The 26,210-nt window shown below is 44.4% G+C and overlaps 1 protein-coding gene across 2 annotated transcripts in view; it reads right to left on the bottom strand.

The window, feature by feature from the left end:
• Nucleotides 1-26,210, bottom strand: part of Tg (thyroglobulin) — a 186,685-nt gene that overhangs the window by 107,895 nt on the left and 52,580 nt on the right. For both annotated transcript variants that reach the window (XM_042699953.1, XM_042699951.1), the window contains exons 25-34: nt 25,639-25,747; nt 22,284-22,469; nt 16,446-16,613; nt 13,378-13,443; nt 12,107-12,187; nt 11,053-11,190; nt 10,129-10,305; nt 6,997-7,108; nt 2,291-2,370; nt 1,480-1,623 (exon numbers count right to left, since the gene is read on the bottom strand). In XM_042699953.1, coding sequence (XP_042555887.1) covers nt 1,480-1,623; nt 2,291-2,370; nt 6,997-7,108; nt 10,129-10,305; nt 11,053-11,190; nt 12,107-12,187; nt 13,378-13,443; nt 16,446-16,613; nt 22,284-22,469; nt 25,639-25,747 — 1,261 coding nt within the window. The remainder of the gene's footprint in view (nt 1-1,479; nt 1,624-2,290; nt 2,371-6,996; nt 7,109-10,128; nt 10,306-11,052; nt 11,191-12,106; nt 12,188-13,377; nt 13,444-16,445; nt 16,614-22,283; nt 22,470-25,638; nt 25,748-26,210) is intronic.

The following is a 26,210-nucleotide window of genomic DNA, read 5'->3' as shown; positions in this document are numbered from 1 at the left end:
AAGTGGTATTGTGGCTCAAGTGGTAGAGCGCTAACCTTAAGCTGAAGAGCTGAGGGACAGTGCCCAGGCTCAGAGTTCAGGCCCCACGACCGTCCCCCCGCCCTCCCCCCCCAAAAAAGAGCCACTTATCCCAGGAAGAAAACCTTTGGTAAAATGACTCCTTTGATCACAAAAGTTTTTGCCAAAGAAGGGTACCTAACCTTGAAAGGGCATCTGGCAAAAGCCATGCTGTGTTTGAAAGGATGTTTGGGGAAAACAGACATCTAAACAACAGTGACCCAGATGCAGTATGCCAATCAGACCTGAGCTTGCCAGGCCCAATTGGTAATGTCAAAAAGTATAACACAAAGAAATCCAGAAAAAGCAGAATTGCTATAAGGCAAATGTACCCTAAGGCAATTTTTACTATCCTAAGCTCAGCCTGTGCCTCTGATTCCTCCTGAGATGAGGATTTCAACTCTTGGGGTCTAGGTCCCTTTGTGACATTGCTCCTGGACTACAGGCAGATGTCTAGTCTTACCTAGTTTGCATGTGGTCATACTTGGTTACCCAAGTCTACACACACCATAAACAAATGGAAGGTAAGAGGTAATGAGGCTTCAAAGACTCTCACTAATAAAAGAACTTGAGAAGAGGTCTCAGGATTCCGACAAGTCTATATAGACAGCAAAGTTGAGGAGATACAACCATTTCTTTGTGTGACTCTAACTGTACCTTATCACAGCACAAGGGGCATTCCTTTGTTCCCTCACTGATTCAGATGCAGCTCTGAGAAGGTGCCAGAATACATGTTTATGTACCTTAAGGACACCTGTCTACAAGAAACACCTGAACCAACACTGCCTTGGTGCGGAGATCCTAACTAGATGTATATCATCAGTCCACCGAGGGCAACCATCTTTTTCCCTGAGATCACCACATGCTATAATATTGTGATTAATGAAGGTGGTGAAATGACCCAGAGAACCTGGCTGAGTGGGCGTACACTGACTTTTCTTCCCCAGCAACAAGAACTTAACCATTCTTCAGGGAACCTGTCCTCCCCACACATCTAGATACGTTGGGACTGTAACTCAAGTTTCCCCTACCCTCGTCTCTCTAATAGTGGGTTGGTCTCATAATCCACATTGGGCCACATCTTCTCCCTTGAATTTAAGGCTTGAGCACTACAATTAGCTCATATGGAGCATGCCAGTAATATTTGGCACACTGAAGAAAATGGCCATGTTTCATGCTAAGTAACCCCCTGGAGGATGTCCAGTTGTATCTTTACTTTAACCAGGAAAGTTGGTCATCTTTCCTTTGAGTTAATGAGCAGATAACCTATGCTTCTGTGAAATAAAAATCAGTGTCTCTGGCTAGCATCCAATGAATGCTGAAAAATCTACTTCCAAAGTCAAGGATGTTGTCCTAATGCAGGATTGAAACACAGACCACTAATTAAGATGCCTGGGCAGCTGTTAGAAACAGGTTGCTTACCAGGCTTCTGGTACCATCCGAATGGATAGGTGCGGACCTCAATGTCCTGGGAACCACAGTCCAAAATTCGCCAGGTCACTCCATTTTCCTCACTGCATGTCTGGATCCCCATGCTGTTCAGAGTTAGGCACGTCACCTCTCCTCCTTTAGAAAGACACAGCCAAGAACCAAGAAGGTGAGACTCGGAGGCAAAGGGAATTCTACAAACTGATTAGCAGACATCGGGGCTCACCACTGCCTTCCAGGTAAGATCTTAGCCCCTGAGGCAGACCTGGCTCCTGCATTTAAGGAACTAAATGGTCAGGGATGGAGGCAGCTGATACCGACTGAGCACTCGAAACACATTGAAGCAGAGCCTTCTTGGGCTCTATCTGCCTCACTTTCCTTGGTCCCAGTGATGAAGGCAAGATGTGTGTTCCTACTCATGGACAAGAAACTAATGTTCAGAGAGGTTGTAAGTAACCTCTTCAGAGTTTTACCACTGGTAAGCCACTGAGCCAAATGCTAAAGATACATCATGTAGATGCATTCAAAGTGCATGTCTCTTGGCCAGAGTATGAAAGATGAGCAGCAGAGAGCTAAGGGAGGCACTGGAGGATTGAGGGCTATGGGGTTGGTGGGTGATGGGCCAGGAGTTACACTCCAGCTCTCTGTAGGCCTCGCTTAGCCCTCACCTCCCTCTTGTGAAGAAGCATCACCCCTCTCTTTCCTCCTTGAGGGGAGGCTGAGGATGAGACAGCTCACAGGTGGAAATGTGTTTTCTAGACTACAAGTGCTGAGTCTAGGGAAAGGGATATTCCACCATCATTACCTTTTGACTGGGAAACGTTGAGGAAGCCAAAGCCGACGCAGCACGGGTCTGCATCACACAGCCGTTCACATTCGAAGAACCTGGGATGAAAAGAGAAAGAGAGGACGTGAGGGCTTCTTGGGGGCCCAGGGTCTTCTGGGGGCCAGGCGGCTCTGAATTTTTCTCATTCTCAGTTTGGGAGAAGAATTTTCTTTGTAACAATCCAAACTACTGGTACATCAGTAGCCTAGCTTTGAGACTTTTTAAAAAACGTTTTTTTATTGTAAAAATACTGTACAGAGGGGTTACAGTTACATGAGCAAGGTAATGAGTACATTTCCTATCGAGCATTGTTGCCTCCTTCTTTGTTTTTTCCCTACCATCCCTTCTCTCCCCAACTCCTCCCCCGCCCTCCACCAAGTTGTAAAGTTCTTTTTCAACATAGTGTCTTGTATATCTCATTGTTACAATGGGTCAACTGTTTTCACTGTATTGGATGTCGGTGCCCTGTATCTTGTATCTTGTATATACATTTTTTTAATTTGGAGAGGGGAAGGGAAATGACAAAATGCTTTGAGGCTTTTTGAAAACAAAATTCTACTCTTTTCTCAGGAATGCTGTCTTACCATCCTTCATTCATCTACTCATTCACTTATCAAGAATATAATCTATACATATTACCTGCCAAGCTCCAAATCAAGCTAATCTGGACCCTGAATGACTTCCTACAAGTCTTACAGACAAGGAAGAAACTTTGGTTTTCATCTCTGGAAAAAGGAAGAAATGGCAGAGAGGCTCTTCTAGAAAGGGGGTGGGGTTCCATGGGCATAGTCAGGGCAATTCAACCTGGGTCTGATTAAGCATCGCTGAGTTTTGCTTTCCTTGGACAGATCACACTCCAGGAAGACAGTCCATCCCCATCTGGTCCATCTCTCAGTGTGGATACTGGCATCACTCTCAGCTACTATTACCAATCACGGTAGGAAGACTTCATAGCTCCAAACCAAGCTGTCAGTGCTTGGTTCTAACTCCTCTGACCCTGCCCACTTGTCCTGATCACTCATACCCAAATCCCAAGAGCTTCCTCGAGCTCTCTGTCTTTCAGTGTGAGGACCCCATCTTCTTCCTGCTATTCTCTTTCCCTCGGCACATCACATCCCAGAGACTGAAGTTGTCATGTGCTAGGAAATTCTATAGTGCTGGTTCCCTCTCTGCCCTGAGCCTAATAAGCCTTGCCTGACTCTCTCTTTCCAAGACCTCTGCCCATCAGTCCATGTGCCACTTCCTTTCCTCCCCTGGGAAGCCCATTGCTAGGCTCCAGATGGGACCATGGGCTTTTCCGGCTGACCACACCTCCCTGAGTTGGGTTGTATAAGCCACGTCCCCTGCATTGAGATGAGGCTGATCCCTGTTTGCACTACTCCCTGTATCAATACGATGGTGTCCAGCTGGATCTCAAAACAGGCAGCCTGCATCATCTTTTTGCCTCTATTTCCAAAAGTAAACTATAATGTCAGCAGCACGAGGCACTTTCAGAACTCAAATCACCTCCAGGATGAACAGTTTATGGATCAATGACCCGCAGCACACAGAGGCATCATTGAGGAGATTCTTTAAAACTCTTTAAAATACAAAATCTTCAGTCCCATCCCAGGACACTGATTCAGTAGGTGCAGGGTAGAGCCATGGATGAGGTTAGTGAATAGCCCTACTGGGATTCTGATGGGTGATGTTCAAGGCTGTGCTTAGAGAAAACCCATCTTCAGTTAAATCTTCACTAGCCATACAACAGACAAGGATCTCATATCTAAAATATACTTGGAACTCAAAAAATTAAATTCCCCAACAACAAATCCTCAAAGAAACAACTGCCCGATAAATAAGTGTGTTAAAGACTTAAACTCTGAAGAGGAAAGAAGGATGGCCAATAAACACATGAAGAAATGCTCAACTTCTCTAGCCATAAAAGAAATGCAAATCAAAACAACATTGAGATTCCACCTCACCCCAGTTAGAATGGCAAAAATCAAGAACTCTAATAACAACAGATGCTGGAGGGGATGTGGCCAGAAGGGAACACTACTGCATTGTTGGTGGGAGTGTAAACTTGTTCAACCACTTTGGAAAGCAGTATGGAGGTTTCTCAGAAGACTCCACATAGAGCTCCCCTATGACCCAGCAATCCCACTTTTGGGCATTTACCCAAACAATCACAAACAAGGCCATACTAAAGCTACCAGCACAACTATGTTTATTGCAGCATTATTTACCATAGCTAAGATATGGAATCAACCCTTCAATAGATGACTGGATCAAGAAAATGTGGTATATACATATATATGTATATACACATATATATGTGTATATATATGTATATATATATATATATATATATGTATATATATAATGGAATTTGATGCCTCCATCAGAAAGAATGATATCACCCATTTGTTAGGAAATGGAAAGTCTTGGAAAAAATTATATTAAGTGAAGTAAGCCAGGCCCAAAGAAACATCGGTCCCATGGTTTCCCTTATTTGCAATAACTAGTACATGTGTAGGACAAGTAGAAAAGGTCAAAAGCTATATACATATGACCATATAAGATGATGTTAAGCGAAATGAACCCCAAGATAGGGCCACAAATATTGTTTTTCTTTCTTGCTATTGTTTCTAACATATTTATAATGTAATTTTTTTGTTTCTTTGTATTTTCCTCCCCCATGGTATAACCCCTGTTTTCACTGTATTTGATGTTGATGCCCTGCATCTTGTATATACACTTCTCTAATTTGGGGAGGGGAAGGGAAAAAACAAAATGCTTAAACAGGGATACAGGTTGACCCATTGTAACAATGATATGTACAAGACACTATGTTGAAAGTGAACTTTACAACTTTGGTGGGGGGGAGTAGTGTGGAGGTGGGAGGGAAGGGATGGTAGAGGAAAAACAAAGGAGGCAACAATGCTCAATAGGAAATGTACTTATTACCTTGCTCATGTAACTGTAACCGCTCTGTACAGTATTTTTACAATAAAAATGTATTAAAAAGCAAATAAATAAGAACAAAGAAAATAAATTAGTGAACAAATTTTTTAAATAACCAATCAAATAAAAAACATCCTTAGAAGCTTAAGATTAAGTTGAACACGACTTGCTCTCCAGATTTTGCATACAATATCATCAGGTTTTGAAGATCGAGTCTATTATTGTGATTGGTAGTTTTTACTAGCTGACAAAATACAACTCAGTATTTTTTGTTCATTTCAATAAATATTATTTTATATGGTCAAATGCACACAGGCATTGTACCTTTGTGTTCCCCTCCTAAGAGCATCTTCTTTGGTCTCACTGTGTTTGAATGTCTAGCTTCTGCATATGAGAGAAAACTTGCACTGTTTGTCTCTCTGAGCTTGGCTTACTTCACTTAACATGATTTGTTCTAGGTCCATTCATTTCCCTGCAAATGACATTATATTATTTCTAATAGCTGTGTAAAATTATGTGGTGTATAGACACCACATTTTGGTGATCCACTCATCTACTGTAGGGCATCTTTGCTGTTTCCACAACTTGGCTACGGTGACTTGTGCAGCAATGAACATGGATGTGCAAATGCCTTTATGGTATTCTGGCTTGTGATGTTCTGGGTAGATGCTCAGGAGTGTTATGACTGAGTCATGGTGAAGATCTATGTTTAGCATTTTGAGGAACCTCCAAGCTGCTGTCCAGAATGGTTGTATTAGTTTACATTCCTATCAACAGTGCAGGAAGGTTCCTTTTTCCCCATATTCCTGCCAACACTTATTGTTGTTGGAATTCATGATGTTGGCCAATCTAACTGCATTTCCTATATGGCCAGGGATGATGAGCATTTCCTGTGTATTTCTTTGCCATTCTTACTCTCTCCTTAGCTCCTTTGCTCCTTTAGGGATTGGTTTATTAGCTTTGGGTGGGGTTGAATTCTTGACAGCTTAATGTTTCTATTCTTTTTTCAGCTAAATGGAGATTCAGAGCTAAAGTTAATGTTTATTATCAGTAACTTGTCTTCATTGGGGTTTTTATTTATTTGGTAGTACTGGGGTTTAAACTCTGGGTTTGTGCTTGATCTCTATTGCTTGAGCCATGCCTCCAGCCTTATCCCCCAATTTTTAAGGGGGTACCAGGACTTGAACCTAGGTCCTTGTACTTGCTCACCTCACTTATGCAGCTGGTGCTCTAGCATTTGAGGCAAACCCCTAGGGAGGTTTTTCTTGATTATTTTAGAAATGTAGTCTCTAGAATTTTTCTGTCTAAGCTGGCTTTGAACCATCATCCTCTGATCTCAGTCTACTAGGTATCTAGGATTATAGGTATAAGCCACCAGCACCTAGCCCTTAGCCAAGGATTTTTAGGTATAATTACCTCCTTATTACCTTGTAGACCCATATGCTTCAAGTTGTAGCTGGGCTTTTCCCATCACCTACCCTAGAACCACTTTTTCTGTGGTGGCCAATGAGTCTTAATAATAAATACTTCTAAGCCCCAGCTCTGACCATGGATTTCCCCTAGCTAACCGTTCCTCCCTGAATCAGACTATACAAGCTCTTCTTCACCCCAACCTGAGTATCAGAGTCAGGCTGATTCCAGGTCTTTCATACCCATCTTGACCATCAACACAGTCAAGGACAGCAAAAATTTCAAGACAAAATATCCTGTATCAATTTTTTATGGCAAAGGTCACTTACCCATTGGAAATGGGTTTCTCAAACATGGGTACTTTGTTTCTAATAGCAATATCTCTCAGCCTTTGGAATGGCAGACGAGTGTAAAAGCTCTTCACTCTCTCCTTCAGTATAACTACACAGAAGAAGAAAGAAATGATAGTGTTTATTTAGAAATTTATAATTCCTGTGAAAATAAGATGTGCAGTACAAACCAAACCAACAGTTCCCATGACAGATGGCACATTAAATTCACGTATTTACTCTCATCTCCCACCCCACATCTCACTAAAATAGCAATCAAGGGAATTTTGTAAAAGCAAGAACCCAGGAGGATGAAGAGAGTACATGGGAGAAGGAACAGAGTGACACAATTTCAGGAGCTGGAAAACATACTAACGAGAAAAACATGGTTCCATAGGTCTAAGCACACAGACTCCACTTTTCAGTGGAAAGAACAAAAAGTAAAGTTTATATGCCTCTGTCTGCACTCCCAGAGATCAAGTGTGGGTGGTACTGGGGGAGGGAGGGGGAAGGTGGCCTAAAACACTGGGATGGCCTGAGAATCTCTTTCAGCAGAATTAGGTCTCAGCTGTGCTTTCTATCACTGACAAATGCTTTCTTGACAGAGAAGATAGGAGAGGACAGAAGAAAGGGTCTCTTGAGTACTCCAGGGCAGTGGAAACAATTGCTCAGTTAGAGAAGGTCCTTCATGTCAAGCTCCCTGGTGATCCCGAGGCCTCATCACCCTGCAGTTCCCTTGGTTCATGACCCACAAGCAGCCAGGTAAATGTGCCTCGTTAGGAACTGCAAATTCCTCTGGAGCAAGGACCTACAAATACACCAGAAACAGAACACTCTAGAAGGTGGCCCAACCATGCTCTAGAATACATGCAGATAGCAAGCTCCCAGTAAACAGAGCTTCTTGGTTTTCTTGTGGTCTTCCCTTTCATAAGAGTGGAAATCTGAAGGGCACTAGACCTCAAGTGTTTCATCAAGAAAGATGGAATAGAAGTGAAAGGAGCCAACATATGGGGGAAATGAGACTAAACCCCCAGATATGGTATCCTTGGTCTCCTTGAAGAGAAACATGATTCTGATGGTGTGCAGAGCTGATTTTAAGGTTCCCTGTGACAGTCACGTGAAGCCTAGTAGGCATTTGCTTCAGCTGGGGCTCTCTGGGTGAGTTCAGTGTAGGGCACCCTCCGGAGTCATCCCATGTGGTTCCAAGTAGCATCACATGTCTACAAAGAGCGTGTCTTTTTAAAAACTCGAGTTCATGTGATATTTATGACACCATGGAGCTGTCAATGCATTAGAAATTCAGAGAATGGACAAAGAAACCCAGAAACACACATACTACGTACTCCAAGATATACAACACACACACCTCAAAAGATTTTTGTCAAAGGAGCCAAACACACATTGGAGAAAGGTATTATCTTCTACAAATGATGTTGAGAAAACTGTAGTACATTGTAGTACAATGTAGTACATTGAAACTGGGTCATTATCTCTCATCCAGTACTAATATCAACTTAATGTTTATTAAAGATCTTAATATAAGACCTGAAATCTAGAAATTGTTAGGAAAACACTAGAACTTATTGGCATATAAAAGGACTTCCTGAAAATAATTCCCAGGGCTCAAGAAATGGCAGACAGGATTGACAAATGGGATTGTGTTGAACTAAAAAGCTTTTTCACAACAAAGGGAGTAGTTTCTAAGCTAAAAAGAGAGTCTATAGAATGGGAGAATATCTTCACCAACCATACATTTGCTAAAGGACTAATAACCAGAACATCATACAAGTACTAACCCCTCCAAGATCGAAGAATCCAATTGATAAATGGGCAAATGAACAAAGCAGACAATTTTCAAAAGAAGTACAAATTGCCAAAACATATGTGAAGAAATCCTCAAAGTCTCTGGCTATAAAGGAAAGCACACTGAAATGGTATTGAGATGTCTTCCCATTCCAGGAAGAATGGCTAGCATCGAGAATACAAACAGCAAATGATGGCAAGTAGTTGGTGAGAAAAGAATATGAATATACTGTTTTGGGGCCTATAAACTATGCAAACACTATGGGAATCAATATGCCAGTTCTTCAAAGCATAAAAACCCTAAATATAGAGAATGTAAGTTAGATTTATCATAGGTACTTATACAGTAATGTTTGTTCCAGCACTATTCATTATAGCCAAGTTATAGAAACAGCCCAGTCCTACATATGTTGAGTGGAGCAGGAAAATGTGGTAGATTTAGAAAATGTAATATTATTTGGACATGAAGAGTAATGAAATGGTATCATTTGCAAGGAAATTGATACAACTGGACACTGTCATATTTAGTGAAAGCATGGTTTCATGCTGTGAGTGACAAATGACAGGTGTTTTCCTCGTATGGAGATGTTAACCTAAAATATAAATATATATGTAAGCATATGCATACATCACACATATGTGGCTATGTATATATATATAATATATATATCATTCACATATGTAATATAAATGCATATGTATATATAGATACACACATGTATAATTAATCTGACCAAAGAATGCATGTGTGAGACATCATAAAGAAACCTCTTGAACAAGTAACATGCATTTTAACAAAAGTGAATATTAGTAATTAAAATTAGTAATTGACATGTCTTGTTTGGAGTATAGTCATTATGAGGGGAGCTGACAAAAGGGGAGGTGCATATAGATGAAATACTTTACATACTTGTGTGAAAATGGAACAAGGTAACTTGATGAGGCTAGTTTCAGGAGGAGAGAGAGGAAGGAGAATCATAGAGAAGTGATTATGATCAAGAAGCATTGTGTATATACATAAATGAAATTCCCAGGCCAGACACTGGTGGCTCACGCCTGTAATCATAGCTATGCAGGAGGCTGAGATCTGAAGATCGTGATTCAAAGCTAGCCCAGGCAGGAAAGGCTGTGAGATTCTTGTCTCAAATTAATCACTAGAAAACCAGAAGTAGAGTTGTGACTCAAAGTGGTAAATCATTAGCCTTGACCAAAAAAGCTCATATGTATGCCCTGAGTTCAAGCAAAAATAAATAAAAATAAAGCAATAAAATGACATTCTCCTGTATAACTAATTGATGTCAATAGACAAAGAAGTCTTGTACAGATCACCTTTCTTCCGGAAGAGGGCATTAGGCTGCTGGGGCAGGATCAGGCTGCAGCCCTTGGTGCTGGACTCCATGATATCATCACACATCTGGACCTCTGGGTAGAGGGAGCAGGTGAAGTACAAGGGACCACTCTCTGTTATCTCTGCCAACTGACAGAAAGTGGACTCCTGGATACACCCTATAGGCAAGAGAAAAGTTGGGTCTTTAATTCTTGACAGTTATCCATTGAGTATTGGGGTATGAAATGAGTGAAATGTCTGGTAGGGACCTTTCTTAGGGTACAGTCCCAGGATAATAGTAATTTTCCAGTCTGGAAGGCCCAAAATACTGGGCCTTGGAAGGAAGGGGCTCTATGGTCCTGAAAAAGAGCCAATGTAGAATGAGACAAAAACCTCAAACTCAGTAATATAGGAGACAAGGGATAATACTCTACTGACTCTGTCCAGGGCTGCCACAGAAGCAGGGAGAGTCTGAACACCAGAGTCCCTGAACTGTAAAGACTGGTCCCCTATCTACCATCCATACCAGTCTTTGTCAATGTAATGGTGAGTACTTGGGGGCAAGGAACACCACTGATTCTGATTCAAAACCATATAGAAGGCCTAGAAAAGAAATTTAATAATAGCAGGAAGGAAGGAAGGAAGGAAGGAAGGAAGGAAGGAAGGAAGGAAGGAAGGAAGGAAGGAAGGAAGGAAGGAAGGAAGGAAGGAAGGAAGGAAGGAAGGATAGGCTTTAGGAGAAAAGTAGAGAATAAAATGAGACTAAAAACTCCTAGAAGTCTGTCTTCAAATAGTATAGCAAACCTTAAATTATGCCACTGAGTTTTGTGTTACTTGTGTTTCAGTAGCTGTCAAACAAAGCTCTATGATGATCCAATGTCTGAGAAAAAAAAAAAAAAAAAAGGATGAAATCTAACAACACTTACGAGAAAGGCACCACAGGCTTGCCTGCTGGGCTGAAAATGAATGTTTGAAAAGCCAGTGCTGTTGTCTGGGTAGTGATATGTTTGTACTGATGATGATCTGGGTGAGGTCCACGGATGAGAAAAGATCTGCCACCAAACCTGAAAAAAAGAGTCAACTTCTTTCATCTCCATCTCTGCTAGGAATATGAAACAGTGATTCCGAGTCAGAAACATTCCAGGTGAAGGGAGACCAGAGCCAGTTTGGAACCAATAAATCTGTGAGCCTAACCAGGAGGGTTCTTAAAAAGGTTCCAAAGTGCCTAAAAGGTATAGAGTTGCAAATCTAAAATTTTGGTTTGGAAGAAACTTTAGAAACCCATTGGTGGCCGTTTGTTTTTGTTTTTTGGGGGTCCACTCGTGGGCCTGAACTCTGGGCCTGGGCACTGTCCCTCAGCTCTTCAGCTCAAGGCTAGCGCTCTACCACTTGAGCCATAGCGCCACTTCCAGCTTTTTTCATTTTGTTTTATGTGGTGCTGAGGAATCGAACCCAGGGCCTCAGGCATGCAAGGCAAGCGCTCTACCACTGAGCCACCTTCCCAGCCCCCATCGGTGGCCGTTTTAACCCCAGGCAGGGTATTCTCCATGAGATTTCTGGTCTTTGTGGTCCCATCTGCCCCTCTATACCGACCATAGAAACCTTTTATCATCAAGGAGCTGTGGAGTCAGGTCCACCTCACTGTAACTTTGGACCACAGATGTTCCTTTGTCTGTTGAAGCCACCTAGAAGTCCAACTGCTAGGCCATTGGCCACTTTCATCTTTGAAGACAGACATCTGCTCTACCCAGTGCCAGACCTGAACATCATGACTTAACTATTCCCCTGGTCTCTCTTACATTTTCACATGCTATGGTCTCCAGCCTAAGACTCTTCCTGGGTTCCTCATTACCTCAAAACTGAAGTATGAAGTCTAAGTTCTTCTCTCTACCAGGTCTACATGCACATTGCCCTCACCCAACTACCTCAGGTGACCCTCCAGCAGCACACTGTTACACCTCCATGAAAGTCTGTTGATACCTGCTTCTGTTGGAGATTCCTCTCTTGGTACCGTGCCTCTTCTACATCCCACAGACTCAGGCCTAGACCCCATGTCCGAATCTAAGGAGGATAAAAGACAAACACTGGTGATACAGAAAAGGAGGGGTATTCTTTTGATGAAAGATGGTACAAGCAATTTGGGAAATCCTCATGGTCCACAGAACAAGATGTGGGCCCAGCAGGGGCCCAGCATGTACCCCATGATCTGGTTCCAAACATCAACCAACTACTCTGTGATAGCGCTATCTACGTTCATCTATGATGCTATGATTATTAACAAATAACCCTCTGTAGTAAATGAAATGCTTATAAACATTGGTTATGACCTGTGACATGAGGAATGAGGCTTGCATGCTACTTTGGAGGAATCAGAGACTCAGAGAAATGAAGAAAGTTATCCTAAGACCCTCAAATAGTGGGCAAAATGCTGGAATTTGAAAAATATTAGCAAAATTCTATAGCATCCCTCAATGAAGGTCTTGTCCACTGGGCCTGAGCCTCAGGTCACCCTAACAAATGTCTTCTGTAGATGGTGGCTGCCTCCCAGCTTCCACTCTGTAACACATGAACTCCATCTCCCAGGTTTCCATCCTTTCTTTTTTCTGCTTTATAAATTTATTAATATTTTCAAAAGCCCATTTAAAAATCATATTGCATAAAAATAACTAACAAAGTGAAATACTTTTATGTTGAAAACAACTTACATGATCCATTCAAATATGTATAATATCTCAGGCATAATTTGGCTAACTGCTATTCATTTTAATTTTTATTTATTACAGTGTAGGCATTATTGAAAATTCATTGCTTTGCTAATATCCATCACAACGTCTCTGGGTGTTAGTTTTAGATTAATTTGTTTTCTCTTACACTTAATTTAGTAGTTTGACTAGTAGCAAGTTTTTAATAAGTATAAATGTACTAGCAACCTTGTACCTTTCAAATCTTAGTATCAGTCCAGAATTATTCCTGAGTTAGTACTTTAAGGCTAATTTCTTCATGATTTAAATGACAGTTTGGTAGCAATTAACGTCATTTGATTTCCCCTTTCTTGTTAGAGTCCATCCTTTCTAATATCCTCCTGTTAGACTGTGTAATGGAGCTGATGGGGAATGCAGTCCTGAGAGACCTTCCTTAGAAATCAGGTCTGTGCACTGCCTCTGTGATGGCTGAATGCCCTGTGAATGACAGCTGAGTCCACTCTCAGAGCTAGCATCCCCCCAACTCTGCCTCTCTTTCCATGGGCTCACCTTTCCAGAGATAAATTTGTTGGAAACTGGCAGCAGCATCTTGAATTTCTTCTAGGTCAGTCAGATCTAAAAAGGAAGAGTGTGACTGTGTATACCTGGCTCTCATAGAGCACCCACCATTACCAAATCACCCATTTCCCCCTTTTCCCCCGAAGCCTCCTTAGCCTGAGAAATGCTTCCCACATGAAGTCCCCCAAAACCCTCATAGAGCTTTATTCTAACCCTTGTGGTACAAAGTAAGAGCTGGTTAGATGCCAGGAGGATCAGTTCAAAGCACCAAATGAAGGGACTGTGTGGCAAGAGGTTGAGAACCTGTGACACGATATAGGAAAGCCCTTGAGGAGCTATGGACTTCTTCAAGAAAACAAAGTCAATACTAGCTCTTAGGAAAGGGTATCTATCAGCCATTCTTACTTTGGCAAAAACTGAAGCCACTCTTCTTTTTTTTTTCTCCTGCATTGATCTGTACTTAAATATTGACTTCTTATTATGGAAAACAAGATCACTCCAACCAAGAAAAACAGAGATAGATTTCTGACTTGTATAAAGCAGCATGCAGCTGTGAAATCACAAGACATTCTTCCTAACCCTGCTCTCAGCCCAGAGCATTCACATCTCAGTTAGTCATCCCTCTTTCCTGGACAGCCGGGCAAGGGCACATGTCTCATTCCTCAAGCACACACACAGCACACGCTCTAGCTTAAGCAAGTCACTGTGATTCACTGCCCACAACTCTGTCATATGTCTTTCCTGAAATGCCTGCTTTTACCCTGGGCCACCTCGCAGAGTAATGAATGCCATATGCTTAGTAGACATCATGTAAATAAGCTATTGGATTGTATTTACTCCAAAAGGAACTACTTAGGCTTGGGGGAATGCCACCAGATTCTTCAACATTTTTTCCAAGCTTCAGAATAATTCCTCCATGTATCATATATGTTTGCTATGCCAGGTTTTATGCCCTGTGGTATGGCTGCACAAATTAATAAGGCATTGTCCAGTTCCTACAATTTAGCAAAGAATAACACATATTAAAGCTAATGTCAGTGCTGTGTGTCAAGTACTGTGCAAAGTTCATCCCATGTGCTAAGAACTGGTAAGTGCCAAGGAAGGAGTGGCCAAGCTACCATCTTCGTAGCCAACAGAAGTTTCAGACCCCACCCTTCCCACGTGTGAGCTCAGGAAGCCCAAGGAGTCTCCTAACTCCCATGCAGCTCAGTTTCTTCAGCCATAAAATGGGACAGCGGCAGCATTCTCTGGCATGCATATAGGCATAGTGCCTGACTCACAGTAAGCCAGCAGAAAAGCCCCATGAGACATGTCTGTGAGCCCTGTCATTGCCATCTTCTGCGTTCATCTCACAGTGCTGTGAACTCATTACGACCATCACACCAGTTGTTGAAGGAAGAATCAAATCTGAAGAGACACCCTGACTTGTACAACATCACATAACTGGTGTTCAAAGGTGGGACTCGACACCATAGGACACTTATACCAAATGGGTAAATGTACAGCCAAGGACATGGCCTCAGTGTAGGGGGCCTCTGGGAAGAAGCTCTGCAGCAGAGGAAGCCATGACCTTGTGGGTCCTCAGGAAGCCTCCTAGAGAAGGGGACAGACTCTCCTGCCATGAGACCCTGAAAACTGCAGGACTCTGCAGAATGGGTCTCAGCATCTTCCTCTGCCAGTCCCTGGCACCTCCTATAGTGAAAAATGGCTCAGGAGCCCCAGAGGTCAAATCCTCCAATCTGCTCCCTCAGAGGCACCCATCTGACTGCCACCCATCTGACTGACTTCAAAGGTAGAAAAGAAGCTTGGCCTTGAGTGCTGAATTCAGATTCCAGGGATCAAACAGAGCAGAGAAGAAGAGAGAGGAGTTAGTCCCCTTCAGCTCTTCTAGAACTGGAAGATGGGAGCTAGCCCTGGACCCCATTCGCACAATGATCCAACCCTTGGCTAGAAGGAAACTTCTGGGCATTATGTTACAGAGGTAAGCATCACTGGTGCTGCTTGTCAGAATACAGATTCCTAATGCTAGGGTGTCCTTTGTGTCCTGCGTGAGTCCTGTGTGTCCAGCCAGTTTCTTGTGATGTTTGTCTTGCTGGATGACCCCATGAGCAGCACTAACCTGGTTAGTAATCAGCTCAGGACAGAGAGGGATGCCACTTCTCCTGACAGGGTCTGCTAGAAGGGGTAGTTAGGGCTGTAGAAGTTCAGACACTCAGTTTCCATTCTATGAATTAAGGGGTGAGTAGGGGGAGGATCTAGCGTAAGATTTATAGGTCTGTAAAATAAGTTATAAATGCTTTGGAAATAAAGCAGAGGAAGGAGAAAGCTCCATGTTTTTTTTTCTGTTTACTGGCCTCATAAAAGATGGCTGCAGCTGCTACGCCTTGCAATTAGAATGTGCATCACAGCAGAATCACCTGGAGTTTCCTCATTCTCTGGGAGAAATGCCAGGGGGTGCAGGTTTGGGGGACATTCCACACATTTAGGTCTCATCCTTCATCCTTGCTAGTATTCAGATATTTCACATGTGAGCTTACAGTTCCTCCCTCTATAGAGAAGACCAGAGTTTATTCCCAACCCTTTGGCTTCTGGTTTGGCCACATCATTCTCCTAAGGTATGAGAACGAGGTAGACGTGGTGACGTGTCAGGTCTCAGCCTCAGCTTTATGAGAGCCTTGTTCTGTTCCATTTCTACTGCCTGCCAGAAAATATTCTCAGCCCAAGGTGAGTGAAACCTTCAGGAGGCAGGCCAGGCTTCCTGGCCATGTTCAGCCTGGATCATGTAGCTGTCAGCGACTTGAGATTCCCCAGTGAGACTGTGAGCTATGCAGATGCACCCAGCAGACACCCTGTTCCTTTCCATGGCTGACCTGCAGCCTGGATGCTTTCGTGGAAGGCAGAGCTGCTGAAGCTGCATCCTGGGCAGCACTGTGGGTACCATTTTCCTTCCAGAGCATGAATTCCTCAGGAGGCAGTGGAGTCTCCTGAGAGGTTAGCAGAGGTCCTAGCCAGTGGGAAAAATAACATTTAACAGATATGGACAAAAAATAAAGACTTACCCTTCATGAGCTCCTGGCCTCCCACACGCAATGTCACCTGGAGGCTCTCCTGGTTGTACGTCACCCTGGGACACGCAGCACTGGCCTCAGCACCAGAAGCATCCCTCCAGTCACTGACGTGGCAAAGCAGGACATCAGGGGAGCTCAGCAGTCCACAGACAATGGGCCCTGCAAAGCCACAGGAGAGGAGAGGTAAGTGTGAAAGAGGCCAGCATGGCCACTCAGAGACAAACGCGTGCCATGGTAGTCAAGCACAGGGACAGGTAACAATGCTTCTGGAGTAGACAGCACATTGGAGCCCCAAGCCTTTAAACTTTCATATTCTCAATATAACCTGAGAGATCATCTTGTATGTGGTTCCCAAACCAGGGTACTTAGTTGATGTGGAAATAGAGAGAGTGACTGTAACTTGACAGTGTCACATGGGAGCCTGGGTGGCATTTGGAACTCAATATCTGTAGAGAGTCTGTTCACAGGCTCAAGACAGGGGCACAGATAGGTTCAAGGATCACTGACCTCCTTGGATCACCTCATGTGACTGAGGAGGAAACTGAGGCAACAAAAGATGAATAGTTATCCTAGCTCTTAGCAATAGCAGAATGGCCAGAAGGCAGCGGGAGCCCTGTACGGTGCAGACAGAGCCAGCCATGGAGCCAAAGTCAGTACAGGGTGGAGCAGTAGCTAGTAGGAGCTCAGAGGAAGACTGAGTTAAGTCCCTTCATTCTAGCCCTGATCTTTCTTTCCCTGTCTTCCTATCTCCCCTGTCTCCCCCTTTCCCCTATCTCTTCTTCCTTCTCCTTTCCTCCTAATCTTTCCCCTTCCTCATTCCCTTCCTACTATACTTTCTTCTCCTCTTCTTCTTCCTCTTCTTCTTCCCCTTCTCTTCCTTCTCCACCTCCCATTCCTCTTCCTCTTCTTTATCCTCTCCCTCTCTTCCCCCTCTTTTTCCCTCCCCCTCTATCGCAAATAGAATAAGGGAATGAAACCAACATAAAGTATATTTTTCCTCCTGCCTCCAAATCAGAAACAGGCAGCTTCCTCTTCTGCTATTGTTGTAATATTAACTAGAAGTCTACATACATGCGAGCTGGGAGCTGATCTTACCCTGCCAGCTTCAATTATACTGGTATGACCCCCAGGCCATGCAACCCCCTCCCCCGGACCCCACCTCCAAGTACCCTCAACTAAAACACAGCTCAGATCCTCATGGACGTGCACTCACAACTGCATGTGGAAAGAGTCATTTGGGGCTGGAGGTTGGAAGAGGTAGGAGTAGGCTGGAATGTTTTAGAAATAGGAGACTTGGGAGGGGGGAGAAGGGGGAGGGGGAATCTACCAGAAAGTTAAATGACTTTCCAGGCTGTTGTAGAAGGATGTGGTGGGATTCTATTCCCCAGTGGCCAGCAGATTCAGCCAAAGCTCTGCAAATGAAAACTTCTCATCCTCCCACTGGGTAAATTGGAATGAATATCAACCAGACTCCTCCTGTGTGCTTGGGAGGGGGCTAACTTCCTGCAGTAAGAGAGCATGGTTCAGCTCAGCACAGCTTACAAACCGCAGGTTAGACTTGAGGGGAAGAGCAAGCAAGCTTCCAGCTAGATATGTCATGGAAAAAGGATTTTGTGGGCAGTTCTTCCATGTATGATCCTAAGGAAAATGAAGTCAGGCTTTCCAGCATGAAAGATGATAGGGTCTAGGGAGTAATTGAGCATCTGGGGAAATTGCAGCATTCACAGAAAATATATTTAGTTCAAGGAGACATCTTGGATTTGAATTGCAGAGTTCCTAAATACACATGAAGACGTGAGTGTATGTGCATATGCATGTGTGTTTATAAAACACTTCCTCTCATGTAAGCACTACCATGAATCCACATAACAACCGCAGGACACTGAAACTGAAAATAACCTTAGGAGGCGACTTACTCTAGTCTGGGTTCCTGCCCCACCTCTCCAACAAGACACTCTTATTTTATCCATGAATATACCACTGTGAGGTAACCTCAGCATTTTCCAAGAGTCATCTCTGGAGTTCTCAGCAGCATAGGAGATGCCCACAGCTCCCCTACAAGCCCATCTCTTCCATCTACTGTGGTTCCAGCAGGCAACCCTTCCTGGTCTCCACTTCCCACCTGGCAGCGTCCTTCATGTCAGTGGACAGACTCATGACCATTTCTGAGGGTGTTCTTTGGGATCAGCCCCACCTGTCTTCTATCTTTACCTTTTTTTCTTCCTAAGAAACTTGGTCATTCCCACGCCTCTGAGATACCTCATGCTGCTGAGCTTCACCTGGACAGCCCCCTGCCTTTCTGAGCCCTGGAACTCCACATCCAAAAGCTGGTCTCCCGTTCTGATGGCATCCTAAAGGTCTTAATGGGCCCCTAAAGGGCCTCTGGCCTTCCTAAAACCTCTTCCTTGTCACCAAGTGTGACCCTGGTGTTATGCACCACAGAAACAGACTCTGCAGCCAGGTGAGCAAGCTGTACACACCTGCTTCTTCTTTCAGCCCACATTCAGAGCCCTGTTGAATTCATCTTCCTTCCTCCATCCTGTCACCTAAGCTACCAGCCCTCCTATCCATCTCCGGGGGATGCTCCTCACAGATGCCAAGCCCTCCTTCCCAGCCCCTGGGAAAGCTCCTCACTGATGCCCAGCCCTCCTACCCAGCCCCTGGGAAAGCTCCTCACTGATGCCCAGGCTTCCTACTCAGCCCCTGGGAAAGCTCCTCACTGATGCCCAGCCCTCCTACCCAGCTCCTGGGAAAGCTCCTCACTGATGCCAGCCCTCCTACCCAGCCCCTGGGAAAGCTCCTCACTGATGCCAGCCCTCCTACCCAGCCCCTGGGCAAGCGCCTCACTGATGCCAGCCCTCCTACCCGGCTCCTGGGCAAGTGCCTCACTGATGCCCAGCCCTCCTACCCAGCCCCTGGGAAAGCTCCTCACTGATGCCCAGCCCTCCTACCCAGCTCCTGGGCAAGTGCCTCACTGATGCCCAGCCATCCTACCCAGCTCCTGGGCAAGCCTCACAGATGCTCCATGCTACTTGGAAACACCTTCTCTGTGCTCCTGCCTCAGGCTGGTTTCCAAACCCAGAGGTGTTCTGATACCTTTGGGTTTAAACCCTTCAGCGGCTCCCAGTGGCTCTCAAAAGAGAATCAGCCATTAGCACAGCCCTCGAAGTTTTCCATGAAATGGCCCAGCCTTTCCCCCTGCCTTTCTCAAGCCAAGGCCTGCGCTTTGTGCTCCCTGCCCCTGTACCAATGCCTTTTCCTTCATATTCTCCCTCTTCCCAGAGGCCTCCTGTGTGCCACCCTCTCCATGTGCAATTATCTTCCCTCTTGTCTTCACCAAGTTAAAAAAAAACTATATATTGCCTGCTTCTGGTAGCTCACATCTGTAATCCTAGCTACTCAGGAGGCTGAGATCTGAGGATCATGGTTCAAAACCAGCTCAGGTAAGAAAGTCTGAGACACTCTTATCTACAATTAACCACCAGAAAACTGGAGTGGCACTGTGGCTCAAAGTGGTAAAGCACTAGCCTTGTACAAAAGAACTCAGGGAGAGCAGCCAGGCTCTAAGATCAAGCTCTACAGCAGACAAAAAAAATCTGCACGTTGTCTAACATTGTCTCCATGTATCTCTCTAAATAGGGTTAAACTTATATGTTTGCAAAGTAGTATTTCATTTTTTCAGGGGATAGTAATTAACCATTATCCCTTTCTCCCTCAGGACCTGAGAAAAGGTATTGGCACTGGGAGAGGCACCAGCTCTTGGAACTATGCTTCAGGAAAGGTGAGTCCAGTGAACTGTGCAGACTACTGGGGTTAAGCACTGGGGAAGCTCCTACCTTTCTCAGGATCTGTCAGTCTACCTCATTTCTCTGGGCTGTGACTGTCAGGATAGATGGCTACTGTCCAGCTAGTGGAGCCCTGATCCACCAGGGAGAGGGGCCTGTGTACTTGGTCACAGAGGGAGGTGGTGGCATACAGGGAGCAAAGCATGAGTGGAGCTTAGAGCTGAAGGATAGCCAATTAAGACATGGGCAAAAAGAGTGGGTAGTGAGATAGTAGCTAAGAACTGGCACAATTACCAAGAACAAGAGAGTGCATGCTAACCAGACACAGCAGGGATGGAGTGTAGCAAAGCTGGATCCCAAAGATGGTAAGAAGCAGCAAGAAGTTAGCAGAAGGGAACAAAGTTCAAAGGTGTCACAAAGCTTAATGCATTTAGTCTGACTAGAAGGAGAGCTTGGAATAGAAGCTAGAGGAAAGCTGGAGGGCAAAGCTCTGCTCTGCTAACTCACTGGGAGAGAGGGTAAGAATAGAGCATGTGCTCAGTGCAGGGAGCCAGAGAGGGCACTGGGCTATGGAGATCAGATAGGGAGAAAGGAAGGAGGTGGCGAGGAGAGAAGAGTAGGATCCCGAGAAGGTGGAAATAAGGGGTTCCAGCTTCATGGAGGCAGCTGGGATGCAGAGTCCTGGAGCTGGCCGTAGCCCTGGGGACTGGCATATAGGTGTTTAATAAATACTTCCTAACTGAGAAGCTCAATATCTTAAGTTAATTTTCTTCAGACAGATTGTCTCCTTGCCTCTCACTCAGCTCCCAAGGAGCTGGATCTGGATCTCACTCCTGAGTCTCTCTCATCATCTCAGTGCTGTCCATCCCACAAAACCAGGCCCAGACTCTCCTTTCCCAGATGGTCACCAAATCTCCTTGGTTATTACCTTCCTTCATCCCCTAAACCTCCTATTCTCTAATTGTACTGGGAATCAGATACAACCTTGGTTACTGAGCCTGGCCAAGTTAGGCTTAGTATGTGCAGAATGACAGCACACAGGCCTAAGGGAATAAATGAAGGTGTCCTTCAATCAATCATAAAGGTCATTGTACACCCTGTCTTCCCCTAGATACAAAGCCCATTTTCTTTATTTCTAATATCCACTGTGTACTCATTGGGTTGCAAATGTATAACAATTCCTTAAAGTTTACTGTTGAACAAGGTGAAGGCCATACAAAGGCTACTTTGCCTTCTTTTAAATCTTTAATTCTAGAAGCTAATGCCACCAGTTTCATAGTTGGTCCCACCTTTCTGTTGCAGAGGTGAGATGGATCTGGCTGTCATGTGAATGGGTTACTGGGTTAGTAGCACATCATAGTCCATCCACACCAGCATCTATGCCCATCACCTTTATAAGTAGTCAAATAGGAAAAATCCTCCTCCCTATTTTATAGACAATAGAAATGCAACTTCATTTAAGCAACTTGCCCAGGATTGAAGAACAGGGCAGTAACAAGAATCCATCTTCCCAACCACTAGGCCACATTACCAAGTACATTAATTTGTCTCTATAAACACCACTGCAGTTGAAAATGACAAGGACCTGGTATCCAGTAGGCACACCAGAGATAAAGGATTGTCATGAGCAATGGCAATGAGCTGACAGTTTATGACAGTTGTGGCCATCAGGCTGTAATACTGTTGATGGCAATAAGATGCTGCTGCTGACGGGCCTCAGGTCAAACCCAGCCCAGAGAAGCAAATGATTTCACTTCTTAGGGGGTCTATGTTTTTTTTGTCTTGACTTTAAAACAGCAACAATAAATAAGCCAATGTGACAATAAGAAGTGGTTGGTATTATTGTGTGATGGGCAGAGGGAGGCTGACCCCTGACTTCATGTGCATGTTCTTCTCTTGTGTGAATATTATCCTGTCTTTTAGCATGGTGGCCTTACACCTGCAAATTCTCCACTCCCAACCAGACTCCACATTGTAGGTCCTGGCTTCTGCTGTCCACATGTATCTTGTCCCTCCTTAGACCTGGCCTTACCCTCAGCCTTACCTGCTCTGACCTGCATGAGGACAAAGCCATCACAGCAGAGGTCATGGTCACAGGCAAGCAGACAGAAGAGGTGCACATCAGTCAGGTTGGCTCTAGAGAACACCATGGGGCTGTACAACCCGGAGAGTGTCTTCTGGAAACCAGTTGGTTCAAAGTGCTTCTGGTCTGTTGTCAGTGAGTCTTGGCCTGGGGAGAGGCAGAAGGAAGATTAAAAAGACCTCAAGACTATGTAGAGTTGAACAGGGGTCACTGATCTTAAAGGGAAGTCTGCTGTCATTATTTGACAGATGACCATCACTTGGGAAGCATAGGTTCAAAGGGCTCATAGGTAATCTTCATCACAGAGTTCTACTGACCTAGTACCTACCATACCTTAGCCCCACTTCAGTATCCCCCATTTAGGGCATATGCCACCGAACAGATCTTTACATGTCAGACTCCTCCCCATCCTTCAAGTCTCAGTCCCAGTGCTCCCTCCTCTGAGGCTCTTTCCTGACCAAGCCAGACCAGCTCACGGCCATCCTCATCCCATCATTCCACTTCACTCTATTCTAGGCATTTATTGCCTTTGGAAATGACTGCACTGCTGAACTCATTCCTCGATCGCTCAGTAATTCTGGCTGCTCATGTTCCATCAACGGGGCCACCAAAGCTCTTTCCCCTGGTGGGTGCCCAGTGAAGGCTGTGCTTCATCAGGCAGTCAGATCCTTGACAATGTGGCAGATCAGGGAGATCTTTCTGAATTCAGAGTGGGTCTTCCTAAGTACAGTGGGTGGCAAAATGGTCTCCTTTCAACCCCTTATCTGTGCATGAGGGTTGGGCTACACAATGTTGGAGAAGCCTGCTCTCAGACATGGAGATTCACACGCTCTTCTTCAAGTTCCAGGCTCACATACAACAAGTAGGAACAGAATGTGGATGGAGCTGGATGACAGATCAAACCAGGAGTCTCTGTCCTGTCCTTTGGTCCCATCCTTCTGGGTTACTTAGGGTGAGAAAAATGACTGGACTTGATTAACAGCCTGCAGGTGCCAAGGGCCATGAAGACACTGTTCCTCCCTCCTCTCTGGTGACATATGGTCCCATTTACAGGGAAAAGTATGAAGTTGTTCCTGATCCGAGATGCAGATGAACTGAGGAGGCAGGAGCCTGGAGGCAGATTGCCTGAACCAGCCGCCCTATGTCTTCAGGACAGTAGAGCCAGTGTGCTGCTTCTGAGAATCTGCTTTAAACAAACCAGCAAACAAAACAGAGCAAAGAAAGCAAACCAAGTTCTGCTCTTGGTTTAGTTTGGCAACAGATAGGCTCTTAATGCCCCCTGTCATCTTTCTCCAAGTATAAACTTTCAGAAGACAAGAAGGAAGAGAGCAAAACAACAAACACTTAAGCAATACGATTGCTTAAAAAAATCATGTAATTAAAAGTCCCAAATTACGGTTTTAAAGAACATTTTAGTAGGGGTTCTTTGTTCACTTAGGTGTTCATTTTTAGAAATCAATCCCTACTTTGAAATTAGAATACATACTAGGACAGAAATCCAAAGTTCTTAGCTGTAAACCTAAAAGAAATATACCCCATCCCCCTTCTTACCCACCTACCTCTAGTGCTACTAGCTGTCTTTTGTCCCATAGTTATAGTCTTTGGCCACTAGGACATTTCTTAACAAGAAAGAGTCATCATTAAAATACTCACACTTTCCAGGCCTTTGCTGAGTTCTAACTGCTTGTTTGAGACCCTCACATGGGCTACCTTCTCCCAGTCCCCCTTATCTGGGTTCACTCTGAGAACATAAAAACCCAGAATGTCCAGGAATGTGCCTTAGATCACACAGCTACTAGAAACATAGCAAGCATCCAAGGCCTCACATCCTGACTCTCAGAACCACAGAGAGGGGAAGGCCTGAAGAGCAGGGAATGTCCCTCACTTGTCACAATTAGAATCTGTCTATTAATCTACAAGTAAACTCATTGGATAGTAAAAGACAAAATAATTACACTTGGACATGACTGTACAGGACTCTAGACATTCACACAGTGAGACCAAAGGAAGCTATTCTTAGGAGAGGATCACAAAGGCTCAATAGCTCTGTGCATAGGATCATATAACATGATATTTATCTAAAAGAATTCTAAGACATGGAAACAAGAGGGTTTTTTCCCCTTTGTTGCTGTTTTTGTTTTCTGTACCTTTTGTTTTGTTTGTAAGTTTGTTTGGGGGAGGTTCTGTTTGGGTGGGAGAGCACAGAAATGATGGACAAATGCAGTAGTGATACTCCATAATTACTATGTTGAAAACAAACTATACAACTTGTGAGGAAGGGTTTGAGAGGGAAAAAACTGGGAGAAAGTGAGGGATGGGCAACACTGTTCAAAAAGAAATGTTCTCATTACCTGACCTATGTAACTATAACCCCTCTGTATACCACGCTTACAATAACAATTTTTTAAAAAAAGAACAGGGAATGAGGAACAATGAACCACAGTCCAGAACTGAGTCCCACATTACAGTCCCCTCACTGCCCTGCAGATGGGAGGCAGGAGGCCAGCTGGTCAGGTAGCAGAAGGTAGGCTACAGGACGCTAGGTAGCCCACAGGTAACTAGTAGACACAACTGTCTCTTGTCATCCTCTGTGCAGCAGAGCAGGCTGAAGCCCATGTCCTCAAACTGGTAACAGAATGATCATGTAATAATAAGGGAGATTCTGTTCCCCTCTGCCTTTCAACAAGGGAAGGTAGAACTGAAGGGCCAAACAGTCAATCTGTTGTAGATCTAAAGTCTTATCATTCTTGCTACGAGGAGTATGCACCAGACCTCAGAGCTTGTTAGAAATTCAGTATCTCAGCTCTCTGTAGTCCCCAGCTCACAGTCTGCAACTCATAGCTCCTCAAGCTGCAAGCATGCGCTGCAGCTATGGGTGGTCCCCTGAACACAGAGAGGGAGGCAGCCCTTAGAGGTTCAGTGATATCCAGGAAAGTGAGAAGCTGCAGGAAGGCAGGGACATCTGCAGCAAGCTGAGCTCAGCCCCCTGCTAGATGTTCTTATTACAGGAGGTATCCTGGCCTTGCATGAGGGCCACACACTGCACACTACATTAACTTCATGTGCCTGCAACTTGGCTCCTCATTTGTAGAACAAAGTCCCTGAAAGATGTGATGGGAATGCAAATAAATGTAGTGTGGAAATCATTTCGTAGCAGTTGGAGACCACTATCTGTCTGCAGAAGCAGCTGGATGGAACCAGCTCCAGAGCACAGAGTCAATGAGAGGGATGCTAAAGGCATCCTCCCGGAAACCAGCTCCAAACAGGGCCAAGGAAAGTCATAGAGGCCACAAGCACTCCAGTTTTGCCAACCTACCCTTCTTCAAATACACAGCCAGAGAATCTGCATCACCATTCTTCACTTTCACCTGGCACATAAGACTTCCAAAGCTTGCAGCCTTTGAGCTCCCCAAAGAATCTTGTTCCTGAAGATGGAAAGACACCAAGTTATCACCCTGAGGTGAATGAAAGAGTTCAACTCAATACACACTTAGCAAACTCTACCCGTGGCCAGGCACTGAGGCCTCAAAGACAAATTAAGAGTCTTGCCCCTTAGTTTCTCTTGGTCTGCTGAAGCAAACAGACCTGTGAACAATAAATTCCTGCCCAGGGTTAATGGCAAAGATGTTTAATCAGAGAGGAGGAAGTGATTAATTCCACTGACAATCAGGACCTAGGAACATTTCCCAGAGAAAGTGAATCTGGGAAAGGTTCTGATATATGAGTAGGAGTAGACTAGGTGAAACAAGAGAGGAGGAATTTCAATCAGAGGAAACACTAAGCAGAGAGACCTGGAATTCCTCGGGTGTTTTGAGACTAGGTCTAGTTAGAGAGAAATGACCACACAGGGAGGAAACACTAGAGCCAGCTTGTAAGCACAGAACTTCT

Source organism: Dipodomys spectabilis, unplaced genomic scaffold, assembly GCF_019054845.1.
Source record: "Dipodomys spectabilis isolate Male_0828 unplaced genomic scaffold, ASM1905484v1 ptg000264l, whole genome shotgun sequence".
In the NCBI taxonomy this organism is placed as follows: domain Eukaryota; kingdom Metazoa; phylum Chordata; class Mammalia; order Rodentia; family Heteromyidae; genus Dipodomys; species Dipodomys spectabilis.
This window is presented reverse-complemented; position numbering and strand designations above follow the sequence as displayed.